This window comes from Balaenoptera borealis, assembly GCF_965194805.1.
Source record: "Balaenoptera borealis genome assembly, chromosome: 1".
NCBI lineage: Eukaryota > Metazoa > Chordata > Mammalia > Artiodactyla > Balaenopteridae > Balaenoptera > Balaenoptera borealis.
Window position 1 is genome coordinate 44,289,234 of NC_138860.1, and position 24,315 is coordinate 44,313,548.

At 36.9% G+C, this 24,315-nt stretch overlaps 1 protein-coding gene across 3 annotated transcripts in view; it reads right to left on the bottom strand.

Moving 5' to 3' along the window:
• Window positions 1–24,315, bottom strand: part of PLA2G4A (phospholipase A2 group IVA) — a 158,343-nt gene that overhangs the window by 122,941 nt on the left and 11,087 nt on the right. For 2 of the 3 annotated variants that reach the window (XM_082401670.1, XM_082401667.1), the window contains exon 2: window positions 9,288–9,390. In XM_082401670.1, the coding sequence (XP_082257796.1) occupies window positions 9,288–9,320 (33 nt within the window). In that variant the 5' untranslated portion in view covers window positions 9,321–9,390. Of the gene's footprint in view, window positions 1–9,287; window positions 9,391–10,225; window positions 10,376–24,315 lie in introns of all 3 variants that reach the window. The other variant, XM_082401668.1, reaches the window with a different exon arrangement.

Here is a 24,315-nt window from a genome sequence, read left to right on the forward strand (position 1 = left end):
TGTTATAAAGCAGAAACTAACATACCATTGTAAAGCAATTATACTCCAATAAAGATTTTTAAACAAATAAGTAAATAAATGATGAATTAATAAATGAATGAATAAATAAAGTCTCTCTAGTAATTGGGTTATTTTTTCTAGCATTCAACTCTCCATTTTTAATCTGCTTTTATTTCCATCAGCCTCAATTCTGTCTGCCTAACTACAATGAATGTGAACTTGCGTACTGTTCACAGGAAATAAGGAGCAAATTGACCACTTCCTTGGTTTGTTTTTTTTTTTCCCTTGGTTTTTATAAGTTAATTTTGGAAACATTAAAAATCTTCAGGTGACGTGTAAACTTCTTCAAAACAGGATTATCAAAATCATGCCCCTCTCTTTCTAAGTGCTGTAAAGAGCCATGTTTCCTGGAGCCAATATCACATATAATTTCAAACTAGTATGGACTGGGCTAGCTTCCGACTTGGATAAGTGACTTTTGGTTATGTCTCAGGGATGGTGCCAGAGGAAATAATGTTACTGAATACAAAACCAGTGTTCCCTAGGGGGGAACCTAATGGCTCAGCACAATGCTACTTGGTAGTTGACAAAAAGAGATGCCATATTTAAATTGAGATGTCAAATATAAGCTTAATACCCTGATTTAGTCAACAAGATTAAGCCTTGCCTTCAGGTCTTGAATTACCTTACTCTGAGTGTCTTTCTTTATCCATAATCTTTTTCATGGTGAAAATCATGACCCTTTTTTTTTTCACAGTTACAATTTCAAGTCATCATGAAAACTGCTACTGCATTAAATTCATTCTGGAGAATTATATTGACGTCTGTAACTAAAATGATTGGTCACTGGAAAAAAGAACCAGTCAATTTATGCAAAATCAATTTGATGTTTGTCCTATTCTGTTGAAAGTTCTACTGTTACAAAGAAGAACCAAAGAACAATCATAAAACAAATCTGATGGAAGAGAAGGTAGATTCTGCATACAAATATTATTTTTCTATTCAACTGCCATTGCCTAATTTAACTCAAATTAAAACTAAAGACTGTTAGTACGATAAGGACTACAGAATCTCATTACTGAATACAGAGATCACCATAATCACCAACAGGCAGCTTCAAACAGATATCAGCAATTTTAAAAAGAACGGCTGCTTTGATGTCATCCAAGAGTGAAGATACTTTTTTAGATAAGATACTTATTTTCAGTGTCACTTCCTGGTGTGGTTTCATTCTAATACATTTAAGAGGCACAAACATCATGCTACTATTCTCCCACATTTTTTAAAGAGCAATCAGTTTTTCTACTGAAAATCAACAGTGCTATCTAAACTTGCTTTAAGAACTGTCAGTCATGGATTGGCTATATGTACAAATGTCCAAAATTGGCTATATGTCCAAAACACCCACCTAATTTGGCAACAGAATTTAACTTTAGCAAATATCATTAAAGAAAATTATAATCAGAAATATGACTTAAGTTTCTTCTCCCTTGTGAACAAGAAATTTTCCATTTGCACAATAAGTACATCTGTCAAATATAGTAATAACATTGTATTATAATATATGTATCTTTAAATATTCAAGTAAACAGAGAGTTCATTTTCACGGAAATTAGAAGATTTTAGGTCCTATTTTAATCAGGATTACTGGGGCTGCTCTAGCAGTGAAATCAGTACCAAAAAAAAAAAAAAAAAAAAAATTGATGGTGATAACTTGGGTCTAAAATACTCATTTAATGACATATTCACCATGAATGTGACTCTAGTATCTTCAAGATACCCAAAATAAATAATCACCCAAATTTTTAACACCTAAATTTTAATTGATATAGATTCTAGTCCAATGGTAATTAAGCAGCTATACTACCACAAAAAAAAATTTTTTTAACATTAGTTTTTTTCTTCCCTCAACACTGTAAGCAGATAGGGTAGGGGGTCCCTGGAGAAAGAGAACTAGGTATGGCTTTCATGACATAAGAGAAGCCATTTTTGGCCTAAGCCATTTTGAGATCTAAGCCTGGCCACAATGCTTGTCCTTGAACAGGTCTCAGTAATTAATGATCTTAAGAGAAAAAAAGAATGAAGAGACAAAGGATTGTCATCAGGCAAGAGAAATACCAAAAGCAAAGATAATATATCAGTTATTAAGTACTCCCAGTTCTGTTTCAATGGTAAAGATAAGCCTGAAGCACTCAACCACCAGATCAACTAGAACCTAGGGGAAGATGATGTTGACCTTTTCTGACCTTCGTGACTTCAATCAACTAAAGCTTGGACTCTGTTGACCTCTTCTGCAATTCTATACTGAATTCTCCTCTGCTTAAGCCCCTTCATGAAGATGCATGCACCCTTAGCTTAAAACTTCCCTGACTTTGTTGTTTGGGAGACAGCTCTTTGGGAAAGATCCCCTGTGTTCTCCTTACTTACTGCAAGTAATAAATCCTTTCTTCTTTTGATCTTTTGCTTGGTTGTGTCTTTTGGTTCGACACCCACCAAGAGGTGAACCCAGTTTTCAGGTCACAATAATCCTGAAAAAATCTACACCCTCCTAGGAGTAATTATGGCTGAGTTAAGGCCTGTGAAGTATAGGTATACCTTCGCCCTCCTGGAGGGGCTCACTAGAACACATGAAGTAGCATGTGCACTTGAAAAATTCTCCCCATACATCCTTAAAGTCCTTTGGGTGGCAGAGATACTTACTTGGTTTAGAATTACTGACCTAGGTGATATGTCATGTTCATTAAAATCTAAGATGTCTTTGCATTGATGATTTTCAGATGTGAGTTTTAAATTAGTAGATCTAACAAACTTGGAAATATGGATATACTTACTATTTTGGAGAATATATCCTTATTTTAAGGGACTTCTTAAAAACCTCTTTGTCTTACTTGTTCTTTTCATTAAGTGAAAAGTGATTAAAAGACACAGACATGAGTCAGAAGGGTATTTACAATACAGTGCTTTATATTCTCTATCTCGGTTTTCTACCCTTGCAATACTGTGATTTATAGGAAAAATATATATTTGGTTATTCAGATGATCAAATATATATCAATATATTTTTTTATAATATAATTTTATAATTATATATTTTATAATTATAGAATTGAGTTGAATTCTTCGTCACTCTGCCAGTCTCCAAGAATTGCTTGTTGGTGTAAAGAAGGCTCCACGCACATGTTGGAATTGGGTCCGGGAACCCCTTTCAGCCTTGGTTTCTTCATCTGTAAAATGGCAATTATAATATTACCAACTACATGGGATTTTTCAAGGGTCTCCTGATACAAATCCAGATTCCAATATTAGAATTTCACATAAGGCAATATTGAACTTCAAGTTTGGGGGATAATTTTACCATCTGTGGAAATCTTTTAAGATGAGATGATTATCTATTTTCTTGGAATTATCTAGAGGCATTATTGATTTAGAGCAAAAGAATTAGTTGAATTCCACTTGTGATAATGGCAGACTAAATAATCTGGGTTACCACTTCCCACAGAAAATAAATAAAAACTGGATAAGGTTTTACAAAATAAGTAAACATTTTCCTAAAAGTAACTGTGATGGTTAATTTTATTTGTCAGCTTGACTGGCCACAAGGTGCTCAGTTTAAACATTATTTCTGTGTGTGTCTATGAGGGTGCTTCCAGATGAGATCAGCACTTGAATCAGTGGACTCAGGAAAGGAAAGTACCATCCCCAGTGTGGGTTGGCCTCCAATCTGTTGAGGGCCTGAAAAGAATAAAAGGAGGAATTTGCCCCCTTTTTTCCTGTCTCACTGCTTGAGCTGAGACATCTCATTTTATCTCCTGACTTGAACTGAATTACACCCTTGTCTGCCCTGGGTCTCCAGTTTGCAGATGGCAGACTGTGGGACTTCCCAGTCTCCATAACCTCATAAGACAATTCTTCACAATAAATCTCGTGTCTAGATCAATCTATCTGTTATGGTCTGAATGTTTGTGTCCTCCCAAAATACATGTGGAAATCCTAAGCCCCCAAAGATGATGGTATTAGGAGATGGGATATTTGGGAGGGGCAAGGAACCCCCATGAATGGATAAGTGCCTTTATAAAAGAATCCGGAGAGATTCCTTGCCCCTTCCACCTTGTGGACACCGTGGCTAAAGCCCTCATCAAAAGCAACCATTCCAGTGTCTCAGTCTTGGACTTCCCAGACTCCATAAGTATGACCAATAAATTTCTGCTGTTCATAAGCTACCCAGTCTGTGGTATTGTTACGGCAGCCCAGATGAATTAAGACATTATCTATCTATCTATCTATCTATCTAACTATCTATCTATCTACCTCCTACTGGTTCTGTTTCTAATCAATCAGAGAACCCTGATTAATATAGTAACAAAGAAGTAACAAGATGGGAAGGCCTTAACTCCCAGGACAGAGATCAAGGGGAGCAAAGAAACACAGGTTTTGCCACAGGGGCATTTGTTGATCCAGAGAGGAGGAGGCTGAGGGATTAGGACCCTTCTAAGGATAAGGACCCTAGTAAGCCACTCCCTTGTTTCAAGCCTAAAACTCTACAGATTGCACCATAGGAATAAGTATGAACAGCCCCTCCACATACTGGCAGCCTCTTTTAGTGTCATCCAGGGGACCCAGAAAACAATTGACTTGAAACTAGGATTATATTTGTCCCAGACTGCTAGCTTCCCGAGCAGCCTGACAGAAACCAATAAAATTCTGAAGAATTATTTCTATAGATAATTTTTCATTATAATAATGTTAAGCAAAATCAAAGATAATTAGGAACACAAGGAGGTATGACACCAAGACTACAAACCAGCACAGTTAATTAACAGGCACAGAAACAGCCCCCTCCATGAAACAGCCACACTACACTTACCATGTCTAAGGAAATGGAAGTCAAACTTAAGTATGACTACATGAAACTGGAAACTATAAAAAATGGCTCAGAAGTTTTAAAAGAGAACCAAATCGAAATTCAAGAACTGAGAAGTAAACTTGGTGACCTTCTAGGGATCTCTAATCTGTGCTCTGTGGTGAAGAAGCAGAAATATGGACCTTACTTTAAATGTGTGTACTTCTGCCTCAGGTTAGAGGCTTGTGGCAGGGAATGGCTGGTATCAGGAAGAGGTTAGAAGCTTATTCCTAACTGCCCTCTTCCTCACTTGTCTAGAATTTGTTAGTGCTCACAAAAAATATGCTATTTGCCATAAAACTCGTTATTCCTTTGTGCACAGTGCTGTGATTTTGTAATAGTTTTGTCACCTTTATATTTCTGATTTCCCAGCAGCACTATCTCACCTTCTGATGCCCCCTAGAAATATCCTACCTTATTAAGTTTCTAAAGAATGCTTGTGTACATAATGATTTATTATTTATAAAAGCCCCGTGGAACAGACACAGCAGGTACTACTCATACTCCATATGAAGCAGCTAAAAGTCAGTTTAAGTGCTCAAGAGCACGTAACTAAAGTCTGGAACTACCACTAAAACACTAGTTCTTTGATTACCTACTCCAGTGTTTTTTTTTTTCCCCCCCATGTTTCCATAATAATCTAGAATAATAGCTTTCTACTTTTTTGGTAACATTTCCAGTCATCCTACAATGACCTTTTTCAAATGTCCCTGTATTTTAGCAGGCAGTCATGCTCGCATACCCAGGTGGTTGACCTCAGTGTGGACACAACCTCAGTTTTCCGTGGATGTGGGGCAGTGGCCCTCCATTGCTAATTGGTGGTGGGAAGAGCTCTAGATTTTTTTTCACTCCAGGGAAGTGACTCATCTTTTCAGAGTAAAAAGATGGAAATTTTTTATAAGTATTTTATATTTGATCTATCTTTGCAATATTGATATCTTCCTGGTCCAAAAGAACTTCAGTAGATTCTGGAGACACAAATACCCTTCAGAATGGAAAGTACCTCAGAACAACTCTAGACCTATGGGAACTGCATTGTGCCATATACGTATTACTCCATTTTCTCCTACATTCTTAAAAGCTGGCACCATTGGAAACCAGAGAACTTGCTGCATCAGCCCACAGGATTCTCCAACATGTCCCTGCATTACAGGTGTGGTGAGGATGAGTCCAGTCTTCACCGCCTTGAGGCAGACAAAACTGCGTCGGCCTGTCTGGCACCCTTCATTACTAGTAAGTTGGCTCAGTTTTCCCCATCTTTCCTTTTTAATAAAAGTATTCTCGGTTATATATTTTGAAAAGTATCCTTCTGTGAAAACTAGAGCAGGAAATTTTGTCACTAAAACAATTTACACACACACATGCACAGTTTTTTTCCACACACACAGCAAAAACAAGCATGAATGAAAGTATAAAGCTCATAGGACCCTCTCACTGAAAAGGGCTATACACCGGAACGCTAATTGATTGTCCAATTCTGATGCTGGAGAAGGTCAGGAAAAATGTGATACAGATATATGGTTTTAGCATGCTTCATCATATTAAGATGCCACATAGGTAATTATTATGGCCTAAATATTTGTCTATAGTTAACAAAATTTGCAAGAAAAGGTGACAGAAATGAGTCTTAAAACGTCCAGATGCAATTTGGTTTTAAATATGCTCTGCCATGTTAAAAAAAGAAACTAAATAGTCGGTTAACACAGTCATCTGACATGAGACATGTGAGGCCTGCATAGCAGTTAGTAATAAGGCCTGGTCATATTAGGCAGAAAAGTGAAGGTCATTTGAAATAATAATTTCTTTGAAATGTATTATGCTCCAGCCATACCGAAATTCTTTCATTTCCTTACATCATGTACTTTCTCACCTCCAGACTACTTCACATATGCTTTTCCCAATCCAGAAAAGTCATTTTCTCTCTCTTCACCTAACTTCTACTAAACCTTCAGGTCTGTGCTTCCATGTCACTTCCTTTAGGAATTCCAGAAGGATCCCTGTTATTAGTTATTCATGTTGTATATTCCCAGAGTAATCTTCATTGTCTCCTATCAGAGCCCTTACGGTTATTATAAATTATTTTGCTGCTAGACATAAGCTCAATTCAAGGATTATTTTGATTTCCCAGTGCCTACTGACAGGGAGTAGTACACAATGGGCATTCAATAAATGGTGATAAGTGCTCAGAAAAAAATATTAAAATAGATTTGGAGATAAACTGAATTGAAAGTATAAATGTTAAGATTTAGAATTATTATTGGTCTTTGTCTCAAGCTCAGGGCTATACACCTTAACCTTATCTTCCTTCTCAGTTTCAAGTGCCAGATTTCATGTTAAGGTTTAAGAATGAACACTTTGATTGAATTCTCTGAGTTATAGAAATTATCCATCTCTCTTGAGGTGGTAGGGTAAGAAAAAACTAATCTGCACCTACCTTCATTGTTTAAATTCATCTACAGAGCACCATAACGGTGGAAGGAAAACTGGAATTATTCACTGATAACAGGAATGTGTAAGTTGAAAATCTAAAAAAACTTCAAACTATTAGAATTAATAAAGAAATTCTGTAAGTTCACTGGGTCTATAAAAAACACTTGTATTTCCATATAAATACAACGCTGGTTTTTTAGTTTCTAGTGAAACATTAGTTTAACATTAGTTTCATGATTGTAAATGGATTGGAAGATTCAATATTACTATCATGTCATCTCCCCTAACCCATCTACAGAATAATTTCAGTATTAATAAAAATCCCAGCATTTGTGTGTGTGTGTGTGTATGTTGACAAATTGATTTAAAAACCTATATGGAAATGCAGAGGCCTAAGAAAAGCCAAGACAATCTTGAAGAAGAAAACGTTGGAGGATTTACACTACCATACATAAAGACACATTTCAAAGCTATAGACATTAAGATAGATTGGTACTGGGGCAAACAAAGACTAATAGACCAATAGAACAGAAAAGAAACCAAGCCACACATATATGGTTGCCTGATATTTAGCAAAGGCACCCTTGCCATTTGGTGAGGACATGAGGGTTATCAGTAGACTAGATAAATAGTTTGTGGTATACCGTATTCAGATAATGAGATACTACATGGCAACGTAGAAGTGTGGAATTCTGCTACTCACAATAACATGAATGAATCTCGCAGACAAAATGTTGAATGCAGACATCTACATGAGGGTCAAGAACAGGAAACCTGATCTTTGGTAATAGAAGACAAATATTGGTTAGTTTTGTGGAGTTTATTGACTGGAAGGGACCTGAACAACTCTTCCAGGGTACTTATAATGTGTATTTTTATCTGTATGATGGTTTCATGGGTGGAATACATATGTAAAAATCCATCAAGCTGAACAATTAAAATTTATGCACTTTATATATGCTATGCCTCGGTTTAAAAAAGGAGTCAAACGTTAAGAGAAGCTTGCAAAAAAAAAAAAAACAAAACTTTTAAGGAGTTTTAAGAAGAGCAGAATGACCAGCAGAGATGGGGGTGGGGGAGGGGACCTGAAGAATCTATTTGATTCAGCACCAAAGAGGCCCTTGATGAGACCTTTTCATAAAGTAGAAAACCTGAGTCCAGTTTTCAATGATTCAAGTTGTGAAAGGAAGAAAGAACTACAAAAAATTATAGTACATTAATCCTTGCTATCCAAGCAGGGAAAGAAAGAGGATGGCAGCTCGAAAGGGCTGTAGGGTAAGAGAAGAGTGTTTCATTCTGAATAAAAATGAGGCTTTGTATTATTCCTTAATATCCATAAAAACTATTTCTAGTCCATATAAATCTAACTGGATCTCAAGTGTTAAATTCAGCAAAGAAATTTTTCTCCTCTGCTTTTTTGATCAGAAGAGAGAGTGTACACTTCCAACGGAGTTTGGAAAATTACATACCAAAATTTGAATTATTCAACTTTTTATTAAAAATTGCCCACCTATAAAAGAGTTTCCTTAAATACATCTAACTAAGGGAGAGTTTACAAAATTAATTACTCTGAAAATGCATACCAAAATATAGCCCTTAACTCAATAATTATTTTATCTTCTCTCTTTCAATTCATGTGAAGTGTGCAGGCTGATAATTGCTGAGTGATAACTACACTTTTTACTGTTCCATGAATGTTCAATACTGTTACATATGTTTTGGTATTATTTCCCTCCAAGTCCCTCTTTTCTGTAAACTTACAGTGATAAAAAGAGGAGATGAGTTACTTTTATTACAGATTCTACCTTATTTGAACCACACTAAGTTCATATGATTTTCATAAAAAATGCAAGGCTTTTCATAGAGTTTTATACTTTACTAGCAACAGCACCAATACTCATGCACAAAAGTATGTCTGCCCCCTCCCAGAAGAATATATAAACAGTAAATGACTTACTATAATGTGCTGATAAGGATCTATAAATGACATGTTGGTTTCAATTACAGGAAATCTCTTCACACTTCAAAAGTCTTCTCTGGCACTCTAGCTTCTTTAAAACCTACAAAATAAACAATCCTTATTGTTAAGCCTTCTCTTGGATGTATTCCCAAGATTTAGATGATAATGGGTGTGAACCTTAGGAAGTAAAACTCTACCCAAGGGAACCAGTTAGATTGAGCTCCCTAATTGTTTATATGCATGGGTATACTCACATAATTTAAGAAAGGATAAACATATTCTGATAGTACTTCTTAATTTCCATATTTCTTTGTTCAAATTTATTCTGTGAGTAATTATTGGGAAACTCCAGGATTTTTTTTTTTTTCATTTGCCAAGTATTTCATGAGAAATATATTGAAATTACAGAAAATTAAAATTGTTTTTGTACTATTTATAATTTAAAAACCACATGCCACTGTTTGTTTTCTTAACTGGATCAGTATTACACAAATTCACAATAAAAAAGGAACATTTTTCGCTTTAGCTATTTGTTAAGAATTTTAAAAACATATTCATGTTAAATTTTAATTTTAATGCTGATGTTTTAAAAGAAATGTTTGTTCATTCTGAAGTACCAGTTTAACTTGAAAGAAGCTAAATGAAATATTAAACAATTAGAAACAGTGCTGTACAAAATGATGGGAACAAGCAAAAAAGTGGAACTAGAGAATAACCTGAGAACTGATCTCTGGAAAGGAGCTAACTATAGACGGTGAGGCGGAGTGAATTTAGAATATAGTGTTCCAGGCGGGCAATTTGAGGAACTGAGAGAAGACAAGTGGCTAGTGAATGGTGAGCAAGAGTGAAAATAGCTTATGATGAGTTTGGAAATAATAGGCATGGACAGATCATGTACAGCCTTGTAGGCAACTGTTCATCTAGATATAGCTCACCCATTCTCCAGGACACAGCTTAAATGTCACCTCGACAGAGAAGCCTTCCATGACCTTCAGAGTATGTTTGGTCTGCCTGTTACTGGTTCCATTTATACCTTGTACTTCTCTTTCAAGCCTTTCATTCCACTTATACAATGTCTGCCTTTCCTGAGAGAATTAAAGATGCATAAAGTCGGTGACCACATTTATCTTGTTCATAGAGTTATCCATGCCTACTGCCTAGCACTATGCCTAAAAATATAGTAGGTTCAGGATAAATATTTGTTGGATAGATGGGTGGATGGATGGATGGATATTACATTATGTCAGGTTTATATATGAAGGAAATTCACAGACTAGCACTGACACTCTCTTTTGATGTCTCTCTTTTTCATTCCTAACTATCCTTAATGTCAAAGGATGTTAAATATCACTCTCTAATTTAAAAAAAAAAAAAAAAAAACAGAATAAGTGAAATTCCAGAAGGTGTAAGACTAGTACTCAAAGCGTTTAGAGGAAATTTGTTACTGGCGCCCAAAGTTTGGTGTCAGCAACTTTATTTCCTCTTCTCATTTCTAGCAACTCCATTCATAACCCCTGTGTTTACCACCCAACTATTCACCACTACTACTGTCACTACCATATCCTGCATCAAGACCTGGATAGAGGCTCTCTATATATTAAAGCCAAAAGTAGGAAGCATGTGTACAACAGCTAACTGCCCAGGTCTATTAGGTTAGAAACTACAAGGCAAATAGATATTTAAAAACATCACTCATGGCACTTAATCCTAGAGCAACATCCTTTTGTTCTTTAAATCCATTCAGGGGTATCTCTTTTCCTACCTTACTAAGTTTAAAAATAAAAACAAGAATGGAAAATAACTGAGCTGACACAGAGTCTGAACGTTGTAGGGGAAGACTCCATAGAACAAGCTGAGGAAAGTCACTAAAACAAACAAATAAACAGCAACAGTAGCCTTCCCAGAGAAAGGATCAGAATCCATGAGTTGCTATAATATATAATCTAAAATACCCAGTTTTCAGCAACAACACCACTAAAAACAAAAAAAAAGAAAAACAGGAAATTGTGACCTCTTGAGCCACACACAGGAAAAAAAGCAGTCAAAGTAACTATCTCTGAAGGACCCCAGATTATGAACATCAGAAATATTTCACAGCATCTGTTATACGTTCACAGAACAAAAGGAAAGCACGAATTAAAGGAAAGTATGATGCAATAACATATCAAATAGAAAATAGCAATAAAGAAATATAGACATTAGAAAAAATAACCAAATGGAAAATCTGGAGTTAAAACATAAACTGAGGACTTCCCTGGTTGCACAGTGGTTAAGAATCCACCTGCCAATGCAGCAGACACAGGTTCGAGCCCTGGTTGGGGAAGATCCCACATGCCGCGGAGCAACTAAGCCCGTGCACCACAACTACTGAGCCTGCGCTCTACAGCCCGTGAGCCACAACTACTGAGCCCGTGTACTACAACTACCGAAGTCCATGTGCCTAGAGCCCGTGCTCCACAACAAGAGAAGGCTGCGCACAACAATGAAGAGTAGCCCCTGCTTGCCACAACTAGAGAAAGCTCGCATGCAGCAATGAAGACCCAACACAGCCAAAAAAAATAATAATTAATTAATTTTAAAAATAACTGAAAAATTTACTAGAGAGGATAAACAGATGTGAGCTTGTAGAAGAATCAGTGAATTGAAAGATGCCTCAATAGAGATTATTCAATCTGAAGAACAGAAAAATAAAATTAAAATAATGAAGAAAAAGCCTCAAAGACTGGGGACAACATCAACTACACTAATGTATATGCAAGTTGAATCTCAGAGGGGAGAGAAAAAAAGGAAAGAAAAAATATTTGAAGAAATAATGGCTGAAAATTTCCCAAGTTTGATTAAAAACATGTTGAAAAGCTCAACCAATTCCAAGTGGGAAAAATACAAAGAAATCCAAACATAGACATATTCTATCTGTTGAGTATCCAAGACAAAAATAAAATAAAATCTTGGGGGCTTCCCTGGTGGCGCAGTGGTTGAGAATCTGCCTGCCAATGTAGGGGACACGGGTTCGAGCCCTGGTCTGGGAAGATCCCGCATGCTGCGGAGCAACTAGGCCCGTGAGCCACAACTACTGAGCCTGCGCGTCTGGAGCTTGTGCTCCGCAACAAGAGAGGCCGCGACAGTGAGAGGCCCGCGCACCGCGATGAGGAGTGGCCCCCGCTCGCCGCAACTAGAGAGAGCCCTCGCACAGAAACGAAGACCCAACACAGCCAAAAATAAATAAATAAGCAAAAAAAAAAAAAAATCTTGGAAGTTACAGAAGAAAAAAGGTTCATCATGTACAAGGTAACCAAAATAAGATTAATAGATGACTTCTCATCAATGGAGCTTGAAGGCAATTGGATGACATATTCAAAGTGCTGAAAGAATAAAACTGTCAACCAAGGATACTATATCCAATAAAATTATCCTTCAAGGAAAGAAGAAAAAAAAAAGACATTCCCACATCAATACAGACTGAGAATTTTTTTTGCTAGGAGATATGCATTACAAGAAATAGTGGAAAAAGTTCAGGTTGAAAGGGAGTGACACCAGATAGTAACTCAAATCCACACAAAGAAATAGAGGGCACTGATAAAGGTAAGTATATAGAAAATTTTAAATGATGGTATAAATACATATTTTTTTTTCTCTTCTCTTAACTGATTTAGAAGTCAATTACATAAAATAATAAAATTGTGTTGTTGGACTTAAAGATGTAATATATATGAAAATAATAGTACAAAAGAGGGGAAGAAATTGGGGCTATAATGGAATAAGGAAAGAACACAAGATGGTAATTGAATCCATAGGAAGAAAGAAATTGTAAATAAATACATCAATATAAAACATTTTATAAATACAATTTTTCTCTTTTCTTCTTAATCTTCTTTAAAAGAAATGGAATATGTAAAGCAATAAATTACAATACTGTATTGTTGTGTTTACAACATATATAGAATTAATATATATGATAATAATAGCACAAAGGAGTGGGGAGGGATTGGAACTATATTAGAGCAAAGTTTCTATATTTTACTGGAATTAAGTTATTATTTGCATAAAGTAGATTATAATAAATTAAGGTGCACCTAGAAATAATTCCTAGAGTAACCACTAGGAAAATCACTCAAAAATATAGTTAAAACATCAACAAAGGAACTAAAATGGTCTGCTAGAATATACCAACTTAACACAAGGAACAGAGGAACAAAAAAAGAAATGAGACATATAGAAAACAGAAAGCAAAATGGCAGATGGAAATCCAACCATAACTATAATATAGTAGTCCCTTCTTATCTGCTGTTTCCCTTTCCAAAGTTTCAGTTACCTGTGGTCAACTGAAGTCCAAAAATATTAAGTGGAAAATTCCAGAAATAAACAATTCATAAGATTAAAATTTTGCACTGTTCTGAGCAACATGATGAAATCTCATAATATCCTGCTCAATCCCACCCGTAATATGAATCATCCCTTTGTCCAAAGTATTCTACCCATTAGCCACTTAGTAGCCATCCTGGTTATAAAATTGACTGTTGCAGTATCTCAGTGTTTGAATTCAAGTAACCCTTATTTCACTTAATAATGGTCCCAAAGCACAAGAGTAGTGATGCTGGCAATTCGGATATGCCAAAGAGAAACTGTAAAGTGCTTCCTATAAATTAAAAGGTGAATGTTTTCAACTTAAGGAAAGAAAAAAAAATTGTATGTTGAGGGTGCTAAGACCTACAGTAAGAAGGAATCTTTTATCTGTGAAACTGTGAAGAAGAAAAAAGAAATCCGTGCTAGTTTTGCTGTCATACCTCAAACTGCAAAAGTTACTGCCACAGTGCAGATAGGTGCTTAGCTAAGATGGAAAAGGTATTAAATTTGTACCATAAAATACTTTGAGAGAGACCAAATTCATATAACTTTCATTACATATATTGCTATAATTGTTCTATTTTATTATTAGTTATTGTTGGTAAACTCTTACTGTGCCTAATTTATAAATTAAACTTTATCATAGGTATGTATAAGAAAAAACATAATATATGTAGGATGCAGCATACCTGAGATTTCAGGCATCCACCAGGAGTCTTGGAACATAACCACTGCAGATAAGGGGGGATAACTATAATATTAAATGTGAATGAATTTTACCCTCCAATCAAAAGGCAGAGGTTGTCAGGCTGGATAAAATCTAATACATACAAAAGACTAATAAAATCCAAATAAGGTTTGTAGTTTAGTTAATATCATTCTACCAATGTCAGTTTCCTGGTTTTGATAACGTACTATGGCTATTTAAGATATTATATTGGGGAAATCTGGGTAAAGAATATATGGAAGTTTTTTTTGCAATTTTTTTTTGATGTGGACCATTTTTAAAAAGTCTTTATTAAACTTGTTACAATATTGCTTCTGTTTTGTGTTTTGGTTTTTCGGCTGTGAGGCAGGTGGGATCTCAGCTCACTGACCAGAGGTCAAACCCACACCCTCCACATTGGAAGGCAAAGTCTTAACCACTGGACCACCAGGGAAGTCCCATATTTTTGCAATTTCTTACCTTAAATTATTTCAAAATAAAAAATTAGTTTAAAAGTCCAATACACGAGGATAGATGTAATTTATATGTACAATTTTCATTCCAAAGTTATGTTCAAAAGAAGTAACAAAGGAGTCATATGGGAAAATTATTGGGTAAGGTCCACTTTCTTCAGAATAAAATCATTGGTCATTATTGCCAGACAGTGATGACATTTTCAGTTCCAGTTACAAATGGGCACCCATTCATCCTTTTTCCCCCTAAACTGTTAATAGTAACAGTAGATATTTTAGGTTTCTGTGAAATTAAGGCATTTCTGTCCACCTAGCCACATTAAATACTGGGAAAATATCTTCCCCCAAACAACTAGCTTAGCCTGGAGACATTATTGCAACTAATTTGCATAACCACTATCATGAATGATGTATCATGAATGATATCATGAATGAATACTCATAGAACAGCAGTTTTGGGGTTTTTTGTTTTTTATAACTAAGCTGAATAACCAGTCTTGGTGAGTGTACAGTCTTTTAAGTCTGAAGCAAGAGATATGAAGCTCATAGTTTCTTTTTCTTTCTTTCTTTCTTTTTTCCTTGGCTGCCCTGTAATTTGAAACTTCCTGAACACTAATGAAAGGGAAATGCAGATACACTTTCCAACACACACTGGCCTGTGCAATGCAACTGTTGACTTTCAGTGAATGCTTCATATTGTGTGGTCTGTCCAAAACCCTGTTAGTCACGTTGTCAGGGCAAGATGGACTTCTCTGGGAAAGGTGAAAAACAAACAAACAAACAAACAAAAACACAGACTAGAGTGTTTTGTCATTCTCTTTCCCTGCCTAGAGTTACAGGACAACAGGAAAATAAGAGGTTATCACAAGTATACCACAGAGATATTGCAGGTTTGGTTCCAGACCACCACAACAAAGCAAATATCTCAATAAACAGAGTCACAAAATTTTTTTGGTTTTCCAGTGCATATAAAAGTTATGTTTACATTGTAATGTAGTCTATTAAGTGTGCAGTAGCATTGTATCCAAAAGAACAATGTACAAACCTTAATTCAAAATACTTTATGGCTAACCATCATCTCAGCCTTTAGCAAATCATAATCTTTTGCTGGTGGAGGGTCTGGCCTCGATGTTGATGGCTGCTGACTGATCAGGATGGTGGTTTCTGAAGGTTGGGGTGACTATGGCAATTTCTTTTTTGTGTGTGTAGTAATTTCTTAAAATGAGACAACGATGAAGTTTACTGCATCAATTGACTCTTCCTTACAAGAAGAATTTCTCTGTAGCATGCAATGCTGTTTGAGAACATTTTACCCACAGTAGAACTTCTTTCAAATTTGGAGTCAAGGGACTTCCCTGGTGGTCCAGTGGTTGAGAATCAGCCTTCCAGTGCAGGGGACATTGGCTCGATCCCTGGCTGGGGAACTAAGATCCCACATGCTGCGGGGCCACCAAGCCCACGCACTGCAACTACTAAGCACGCAGGCCACAACTAGAAAGCCCACGTGCCACAACTACAGAGCCTGCATGCTGCAACTACTGAGCCTGTGTGCCACAACTAAGACCCGACATAGCCCCCTCCAAAAAATTAAATAAATAAATATTAAAACAAAACAAAATTGGAGTCAATCCTCTCAAACCCTGCTACTGCTTTATCAACTAAGTTTATGTAATGTTTTAAACTTTTTACTGTCACTTCAACAATCTTCACAGCATCTTCACCAGGAGTAGATTCGACCTCAAGAAACCACTTTCTTTGCTCATCCATAAGAAGCCACTCCTCATCCTTTCAAGTTTTATCATGGGATGGCCAAAATCCAGTCACATCTTCAGGCTCCACTTCTAATTCTAGTTCTCTTGTTATTTCCACCACATCCGCATTTACTTCCTCCACTGAAATCTTGAACTCCTCAAAGTCATCCATGAAGGTTAGAATCAACTTCTTATAAACTTCCTTTAATGTTGATATTGTGACCTCTTCCCATGAATCACAAATGTTCTTCATGGAATCTAGAATGGTGAATCCCTTCCAGAAAGTTTTCCATTGCCTTTGCCCAGATCCATCAGAGGAATCACTATCTATGGCAGCTATAGCCTTACAAAAATGTATACCTCTTAAAGAATAAGACTTGAAAGTCAAATGAATTGATGTTGTGTCATCAGGCATAAAAACATTAATTTCATTGTACATCTCTGTCAGAGCTCTTGGGTGACCAGGTGCATTGTCAGTGAGCAGTAGTAATATTTTGAAAGGCATCCTTTTTTTTGAGAAGTAGGTCTCAACAATAGGCTTAAAATATTCAGTAAATCATGTTCTAAACAGATATGCTATCACCCAGGCTTTGTGTTTCCATTTATAGAGTACAGGCAGAGTAGATTCAGCATAATTCTTAAGGGCCCTGGGATTTTCAGAATGGTAAATGAGCACTGGCTTCAACTTAAAGTCACCAGATGCATTAGCCCCTAACAATAAAATCAGCCTTTCCTTTGAAACTTTGAAGCCAGGCATTGACTTCTCCTCTCTAGCTATGAAAATCCTAGATGGCATCTTCCTCCATTAGAATGTTGTTTCATCTCCATTGAAAATCAGTTGTTTGGTGTAACCACCTTCATTAATGATCTCAGCTAGATCCTCTGGATAACTTGCTGCAGCTTCTACATCAGCATTTGCTGCTTCATCTTGCACTTTGACGTTTTAGAGATGGCTTCTTTCCTGAAACCTCATGAAACAACCTCTGCTAGATTCAAACTTTTCTTCTGCAGCTTCCTCACTTCTCTCAGTCTTCATAGAATTGAAGAGAGTTAGAGCCTTGCTCAGTATTAGGCTCTGGCTGAAGGAAATGTGGCTAGTTGGATCTTCTATCCATTCCACTAAAACTTTCTCCATATCAGCAATAAGGCTGTTTCACTTTCTTATCATTCTTGTGTTCACTAGCGTAGCATTTTTATTTCCTCAAGAACTTTTCCTTTGCATTTACAACTTAGCTAACTGTTTGGTACAAGAGGTCTAGCTTTTGACTGATCTCAACTTTCAACATGCCTTCCTCACTAAGTTTAAACTTATTTCTAGTTTTTTATTTAAAATGAGAGACACATGATTTTCCTTTCACCTGAACACTTAAAGACCATTGTAGGGTTATTAATTGGCCTAATTTCAATATTGTTGTGTCTTAGGGAATAGGAAGGCCTGAAGAGAGGGAGAGAGATGGGGAACAGATAATGGATGGAGCATCAGAACACACACAACATTGATCAGTTAAGTTTGCTGTCTTATATGGGTGCAGTTCATGGAGCCCCAAAACAATTATGATTGTTTCTTTCTCTATAAAATAGGGGAAATGGTCCCCGCACCTCACAGAGGCAGTGGGGGGATGAAATGAGAAAAAGTATGTCAGTCATTAAGCATCATACCTAGTGGGTCATAAATATACAAAATTATCATTTGTTATTGTTTTTTAGGAAACTGATGCTTTCCCCCAAGTTCCTGAGACTTATTTGGTTCTATGGAGATTTCTAAGAAATTCAAGTAGGCAAATTTGTTGAGCACATTTTATAAAGACTGTGTACTTTATCACACTCAACAATGAGTTTTAATAGAGATTAAAGATCCTGCTGTTCCTGATCATTACATTTTATATATATATATATATATATATATATATATATACAAACATATGTGTGTGTGTGTGTATATATATATATGGCTCTGATTTATCTGCTTCAAAATTCAAAGCTTTCTCCATTATTTTGGATATAGAAAGATGTTCTAAAAGCATGAAGGCATGAAGTGCATTATTGTTTCCTTCATCATCATTCATATATACCAAGGCATTACTAAAGTTACTAGGGCATTAATAAAGTTTTAAATTCTTAAATTATTTTGCTGTTGCTTTTTTAAAACCTAGGCTAAGCAAAGAGTTTGATATCATCCACAGGCACAGAGGAATGAAGAAACAATAAGAATTAAGTACATGAGCTGCTTTATATTAGAACTGTCTCTCAGGCTGTACCCTAAGTTTAATACAGAAAACCTATTAAGAGAACTGCCCTGTTCCCAAGGAAATAGACAAGCATGCCATCAGATACATAGGCACAGATTAATGAACTGGGTCTATTTCTCAAGCCAGGAACCCAAGAGTATGGTACATGCCTCTCAGGTCCCACAGTGAGATGTGTGGTCCCTCACTAATGTCCATCCACACTATTCCTTTTGAATTGAATTTTTCCACTCTGTTTTTATTCCTAGGCCACTGACACTGCTTCTTCATCTCTCAAATTTGTATTACTGAAAGTTCATTATTTAACTTGACAAATATATATGGAATATCTATTGGAGTTTCAGAGCAGAGAAAGATTCAACTGGTTTAAAATAAACAAGGCTTGCTAGAAAAGGCAAATACCTGAGCTGATATTTGAAACCACAAAAGGGCCTAGATGTCTAGAAAAGGGGGTAGAAACATGTGCTCTAGGAAAAGGCCATGATCAGCAAGCTGCAGCCACAGTGGAGATGCCCCGTCCCATCTCAGGCTCTCACCGGTGCCACCCAGCCACCCAAAACCCTCCTTACCTCTCTCCCACATACCTTTTCTTTTTTGGCCACGCTGCATGTGACCTGTGGGATTTTAGTTCCTGGACCAGGAATCGAACCCAGGTCTTGGCAGTGAAAGGCGAACCACTGGACCACCAGGGAACTCTCTCCCCCACACACCTTCTGTGCAGGATAGTCTCTTCCTGTCCTTGAGGATTCTGTATAAACTCACTCTCTGAAGTAAACCATCTCTTTATCTACATGGTTAGGACCCTTGCATTTCTCCTTGATATCTCCTACCGCAGTGTTATGTACTCTATTACCATTATTTAGAGGGTCTGTCTCCTCTAGCTGTGAACGACAAGAGGGAAGTTTTGTCTCCTTCTCCCTGTATTCTTGTTGGGCCCTGAGTGATCGCCCAATTTACTATTTACTAAAGGATGAATGAACAAACTTGGAATTTATATGGACTACTGGGGAAAACTGATTAGACCATAGACGAGGTTTTGGGTTGAGAAATAATCAAGGGGAAGTACAGCGTAATTATAGAACCTGGAATGACAAGCTGGAAGATATCTCAGCAATTACTAATCTGAACGCTTAATTTCAAAAGTTCACGTTATGCATTTCCCAGATGCCAGTGTTATTGTGCTAAGTGATTTATATACGCCATCTTGTTTTGTCTTCGTAATAAGAGAGGGATTATTATGCCATTTTAGAGACAAAGCGTGAGTGATTTGTCTAAAAATCACTGAAAACTGAGGCAGATGGTCCCCCTTACTCACACTTTACAAGAGAATATTGCCTCCCAGAAAGACTAAGCAACATTCCCCAGGTCATCTGGGTGAGAAACGTTGAGTTGGCCCTAGAATCCTGACCCTCTGACTCATACCAGGTTTTCTTTCTACATCATTCTGCCATTCTACAAAAGCCTCTAAAGGACAGGAAGAGAGAGGGGGCAGGGTGGAAGTGACACTTTGTATTAGTTTGCCAGGGCTACTATAATTAAACACCACAACCTACATGGCTTAAACAACAGAAACATTTTCTGACAGTTCTAGAGGCCAGAAGGCTAAGATCAAAGTGTCCAGCAGGTTTGGTTTCTTCTGAGGCCTTTCTTCTTGGTTTGAAGATACTATCTTCTCCCTGAATCCTCACATGGTCTTTCCTCTGTACCCATGCTCCCCTAGTGTCTCTTAGGGTGCCCAAATTTCCTCTTGTTATAATCACACCAGTCAACTGGATGAGGGCTCATCCTAAGGGTCTCATTTTAACTCAATCACCTCTTTAAAGGCCTAATCTCCAAATACAGTCACATTCTCAGGGACTGGGGGTTAGGACTTTAATATATGAATGGGGAGGGGCACAATTCAGTCTATAACACAGTTCAATAATATAAATATAACAGTTAAACAAAGATGCATACAGTTGTTAATGGAGAAGGGTGGCATTTGAGGAGGGAAGGGCAACCAGCCAGAGGAGTCCAGATATCATACAACAGGCACCTAAACTAGGATTGTGAGGAGATAAAGAAGAAGAGAGAGCACAGCATTATTTAGATGGACCAGCCTCCCTCATCCCCATCTGGTTATTTTGAAAGTGCACAGAAACACACACACACACACACACACACACACACAGCGTACATAAATGAAACACAATGCATAATATAATTTATTTTACCACTTCACAATTGGGAAGTACAAATCCAGATAAACCTATTTTAAGGGCCAGAAAACTGGCTGGCCCAGTTTCATACGTTGCATGACAGACAAAGCAAGAATGTCTCCTCACTCCAGAGACAGTTTTCTGGTTTTCTTTCTCCGACCTTCCAGTTTGCTGTTATTTTCCATCGTTTCACCTCTTCAGTGGCCAAAAACAAGCAGCCACTCTGGCTGTATTTTAAGGTCAGAAAATTTTGGAATTGGAAGAAACAGTCATAATCACCACCTAGACAGACCTTGTGCAAATTTGTAAGCTGAGGTCTAAAGATATAAACAAACCTAGAGAGTTCACCCAGTTAGGGAAACAGCTGAACTCATCTCGCCACTCTCAACCAGGTGCCCTTTCTTTACACCCTCTCCTCTCCCCACCGCCATCCCCAACCAGCATACTTAGGCTAAAAAGGGAATTTAGCCAAAATTAAAAGAGCATTTGTATACAATTTAGTTTGACCAAATGGCCAAGTTATTGTCTGGTGGTGTGAAGTAGGCTCAAGATATGAATCTGAAGGAAATGAACAACTGAATTTCTCTCTGTGATTGGTCAAATAAAGCTTAAAAAGAGCCATTTTCATCTTTTAGATTTTTCTAGATGTGAATCATAGTTATAAGATGTTGACTTACAAATGCAACATGGATTGTTTTTAAAAATTCCTCTTCCCACACAGACCACTACGGAATAATACCACATTGACAAGTGTTTATTATGCTCATTTTCAGAAAGTGGAAAATGTTTTACCTTCTACTTAAAAGAAATTGATAATGGAGAGGTATCAGTGTTAAGGCTTTTGAAATATACCTAACAATGTGGCACAAAATGCCAGGAAAAGGAATGGGCTTTGAAAAGTGCATTTACTTCTGCAACTTTCTTTCTCCAGACCAGATGGTTTGCAAATATGCTCCCCTAGGGAGTATTTGTGTTTTGTTGAGGGTTCCACTCCCTCCTTAATTGCTGCCTCTTTTTATGACGTACCCAAGATTGCCACAGCAGGGAAAGCCATATCTTTTTCTAAAGAAAACAGTCCAGGGAAAACCCCCAGGAAAACCGTCATGCTGGCTTAAGTGTTTCATGAGAGCCATTTTATTACTGGGTGAGTTATAACATTTTGAAGTTGTTTTACTTCTCAACTAACATGATAACTATTTCAAGCAGCCCATGAGGTTGATCTTGTAATTAAAATATGAATGTTGACTATGATCTTGAAGTGGAAAAAAATGACAAAAAAAATAGCAGGAGCTGTGGAAGATCAGAGGCACTGTACACCCACCCATCTCATGGGTTACTGGGAAGTTAAACCACTAACCATGACAGGAGCATTCTACAAGTCCTGGATTGTGTAATGTACAATAGGAATTCAAGTTCATCATTCTTTTTTCAGGTTGTAAGAAGTTTTAGAAACGTGCTTCTAGACACTGTGAATGGCGATTCACTTTTGAAATAAACAGGAAATTCAGTCTTTTGCAGGATTAAGAACTCTGTACATAGAAAGTATGCATTTGAGGGGAAATTCTCAGGAGTTCTTAATATGTTTTATGCCTTGGATCCCTTTGGCAGTCTGATGAAGCCTACACGCCCCATGATATAGTCTGACACTGTAAAGTTCTTAAAATAAAAACTCTGGATTACAAAGGAAACCAATTATATTGAAATGCATGGAATCTATGCAGTGTAGTAGACCTCTTAAACGGTCTCAATGTATGCATTGAAGGGTTTTCTCTCTCTACTTCTGTGGAGTAGTACATCTATGCAAGTCTAAAGTTCAATGTAAAATTTTTTAAGACAGAAGAACTTTCAGCACTATAAAGGGTAAAGCAATAGAAAACTAAGTTATTTTTGTACTATCTACCTCTGCTAGCACCATAATAAACATGTAAGCCCAACCTGAATATTTAGGTGTTACATATAATAAACACAGGTTGAAATGAACTAGAAATACTCATTTGCTCCAAATTGTGAAATATACATTTCCTCAACCTTTGATCAACAGTGGAGAACAGTGCCAAGGATATTAATAAAATCTGTAAGAATGTTTCAGTTGAGCTTCTGCTGATGAGATATAACACCTCAATGGGTTTTGTAAAAATAGGAAATTAACAAAAGCAATGTTACACTCTCCCCTTCATTTTGGACAGGAAGAAGTTCGATAACTATATCTATACCACAGCCTAAGGAAATATGGGCAGAACCAGGAATAAAGTGTAGGATGACTTTCCAACACATGATAGACATGTCTTATTGAGGTGGGGAGGGAAGGAGGACATAGAGGCATCTCCTGAGTGCCAGGCAGCGCATCTGGGAAACATCTGAGCCAGAAGCAAACTCAAGTGCATCTGATCACAAGGAGCTTCCCCTCCCCACCTCCCTGCCCAGCCTGAGCCACACAGACTCACTGCTTCCATTCATGGAAGCACCTGGCCATCCACAGTGTAAAACTAAAGCACTTCAGTAGAAGGATTTATGAGAAATGGCTGATGAATTAAAAATTTATTAAAACAAGATATTTTTAAACTTCAAGGAAATACGAGAGTCCGTATTTCAATGAAATTGTTTTAGTTCTTAAAAAAAAATATGTTTGATTATGGTGATCATGATAACCAGCTGTTCTCTAAAACTCTAAAGATTGAAAAAAAAAGAAGGAAATGACTTTTAGTTGCAAAATGAAGGATTTTTGTCAGGTTGAAGAAAGAATATCCTGCTAACAGAGCTGTAAAAGAAAGACCCTCTTTTTCGATGGTTGATTATTACTACTGAATGTTTCAGCCCTCTTTACATTGCAGAGTTGTAATGGTTCCAAGTCTACAAAGCACTGTCTTTCAGGCAGCACTAAGGTGGCCTTAGTGCAGGAGTGAAGTAGGCAAAGTGGAGGGGTAAGATATAAACTCTACACAAGAACTTAGCTAGATAGCCAAGAAAGGCAGGCAAGGCCACGGTTAAACATTCAGAACTGAAAACAATTCTAGCAACTAGGAAGGAAACGGAACCTAGCATGATGGCTCCTGGAACAGGTAAAGGCATTGAGATTCGCTGAAGTGTAGAACTGGGCCTAGCAGTTGGCTAGGCAAGGAAACCAAGAGTTTGAAAGGAACAAAGACTGAATCCCTGCTGACTAAATGCTGGAAATCAAGCCAATTTGTGACTGTTCCTTACTAGTTAATAATTATCCTAGATAAAAGGATCTGTATTCTACAAGTTCATGAATTTCTACGCATTTTTGTTTTAGGTGTTTTGTTTTGTTTGCTTAGTGTATTGGTTG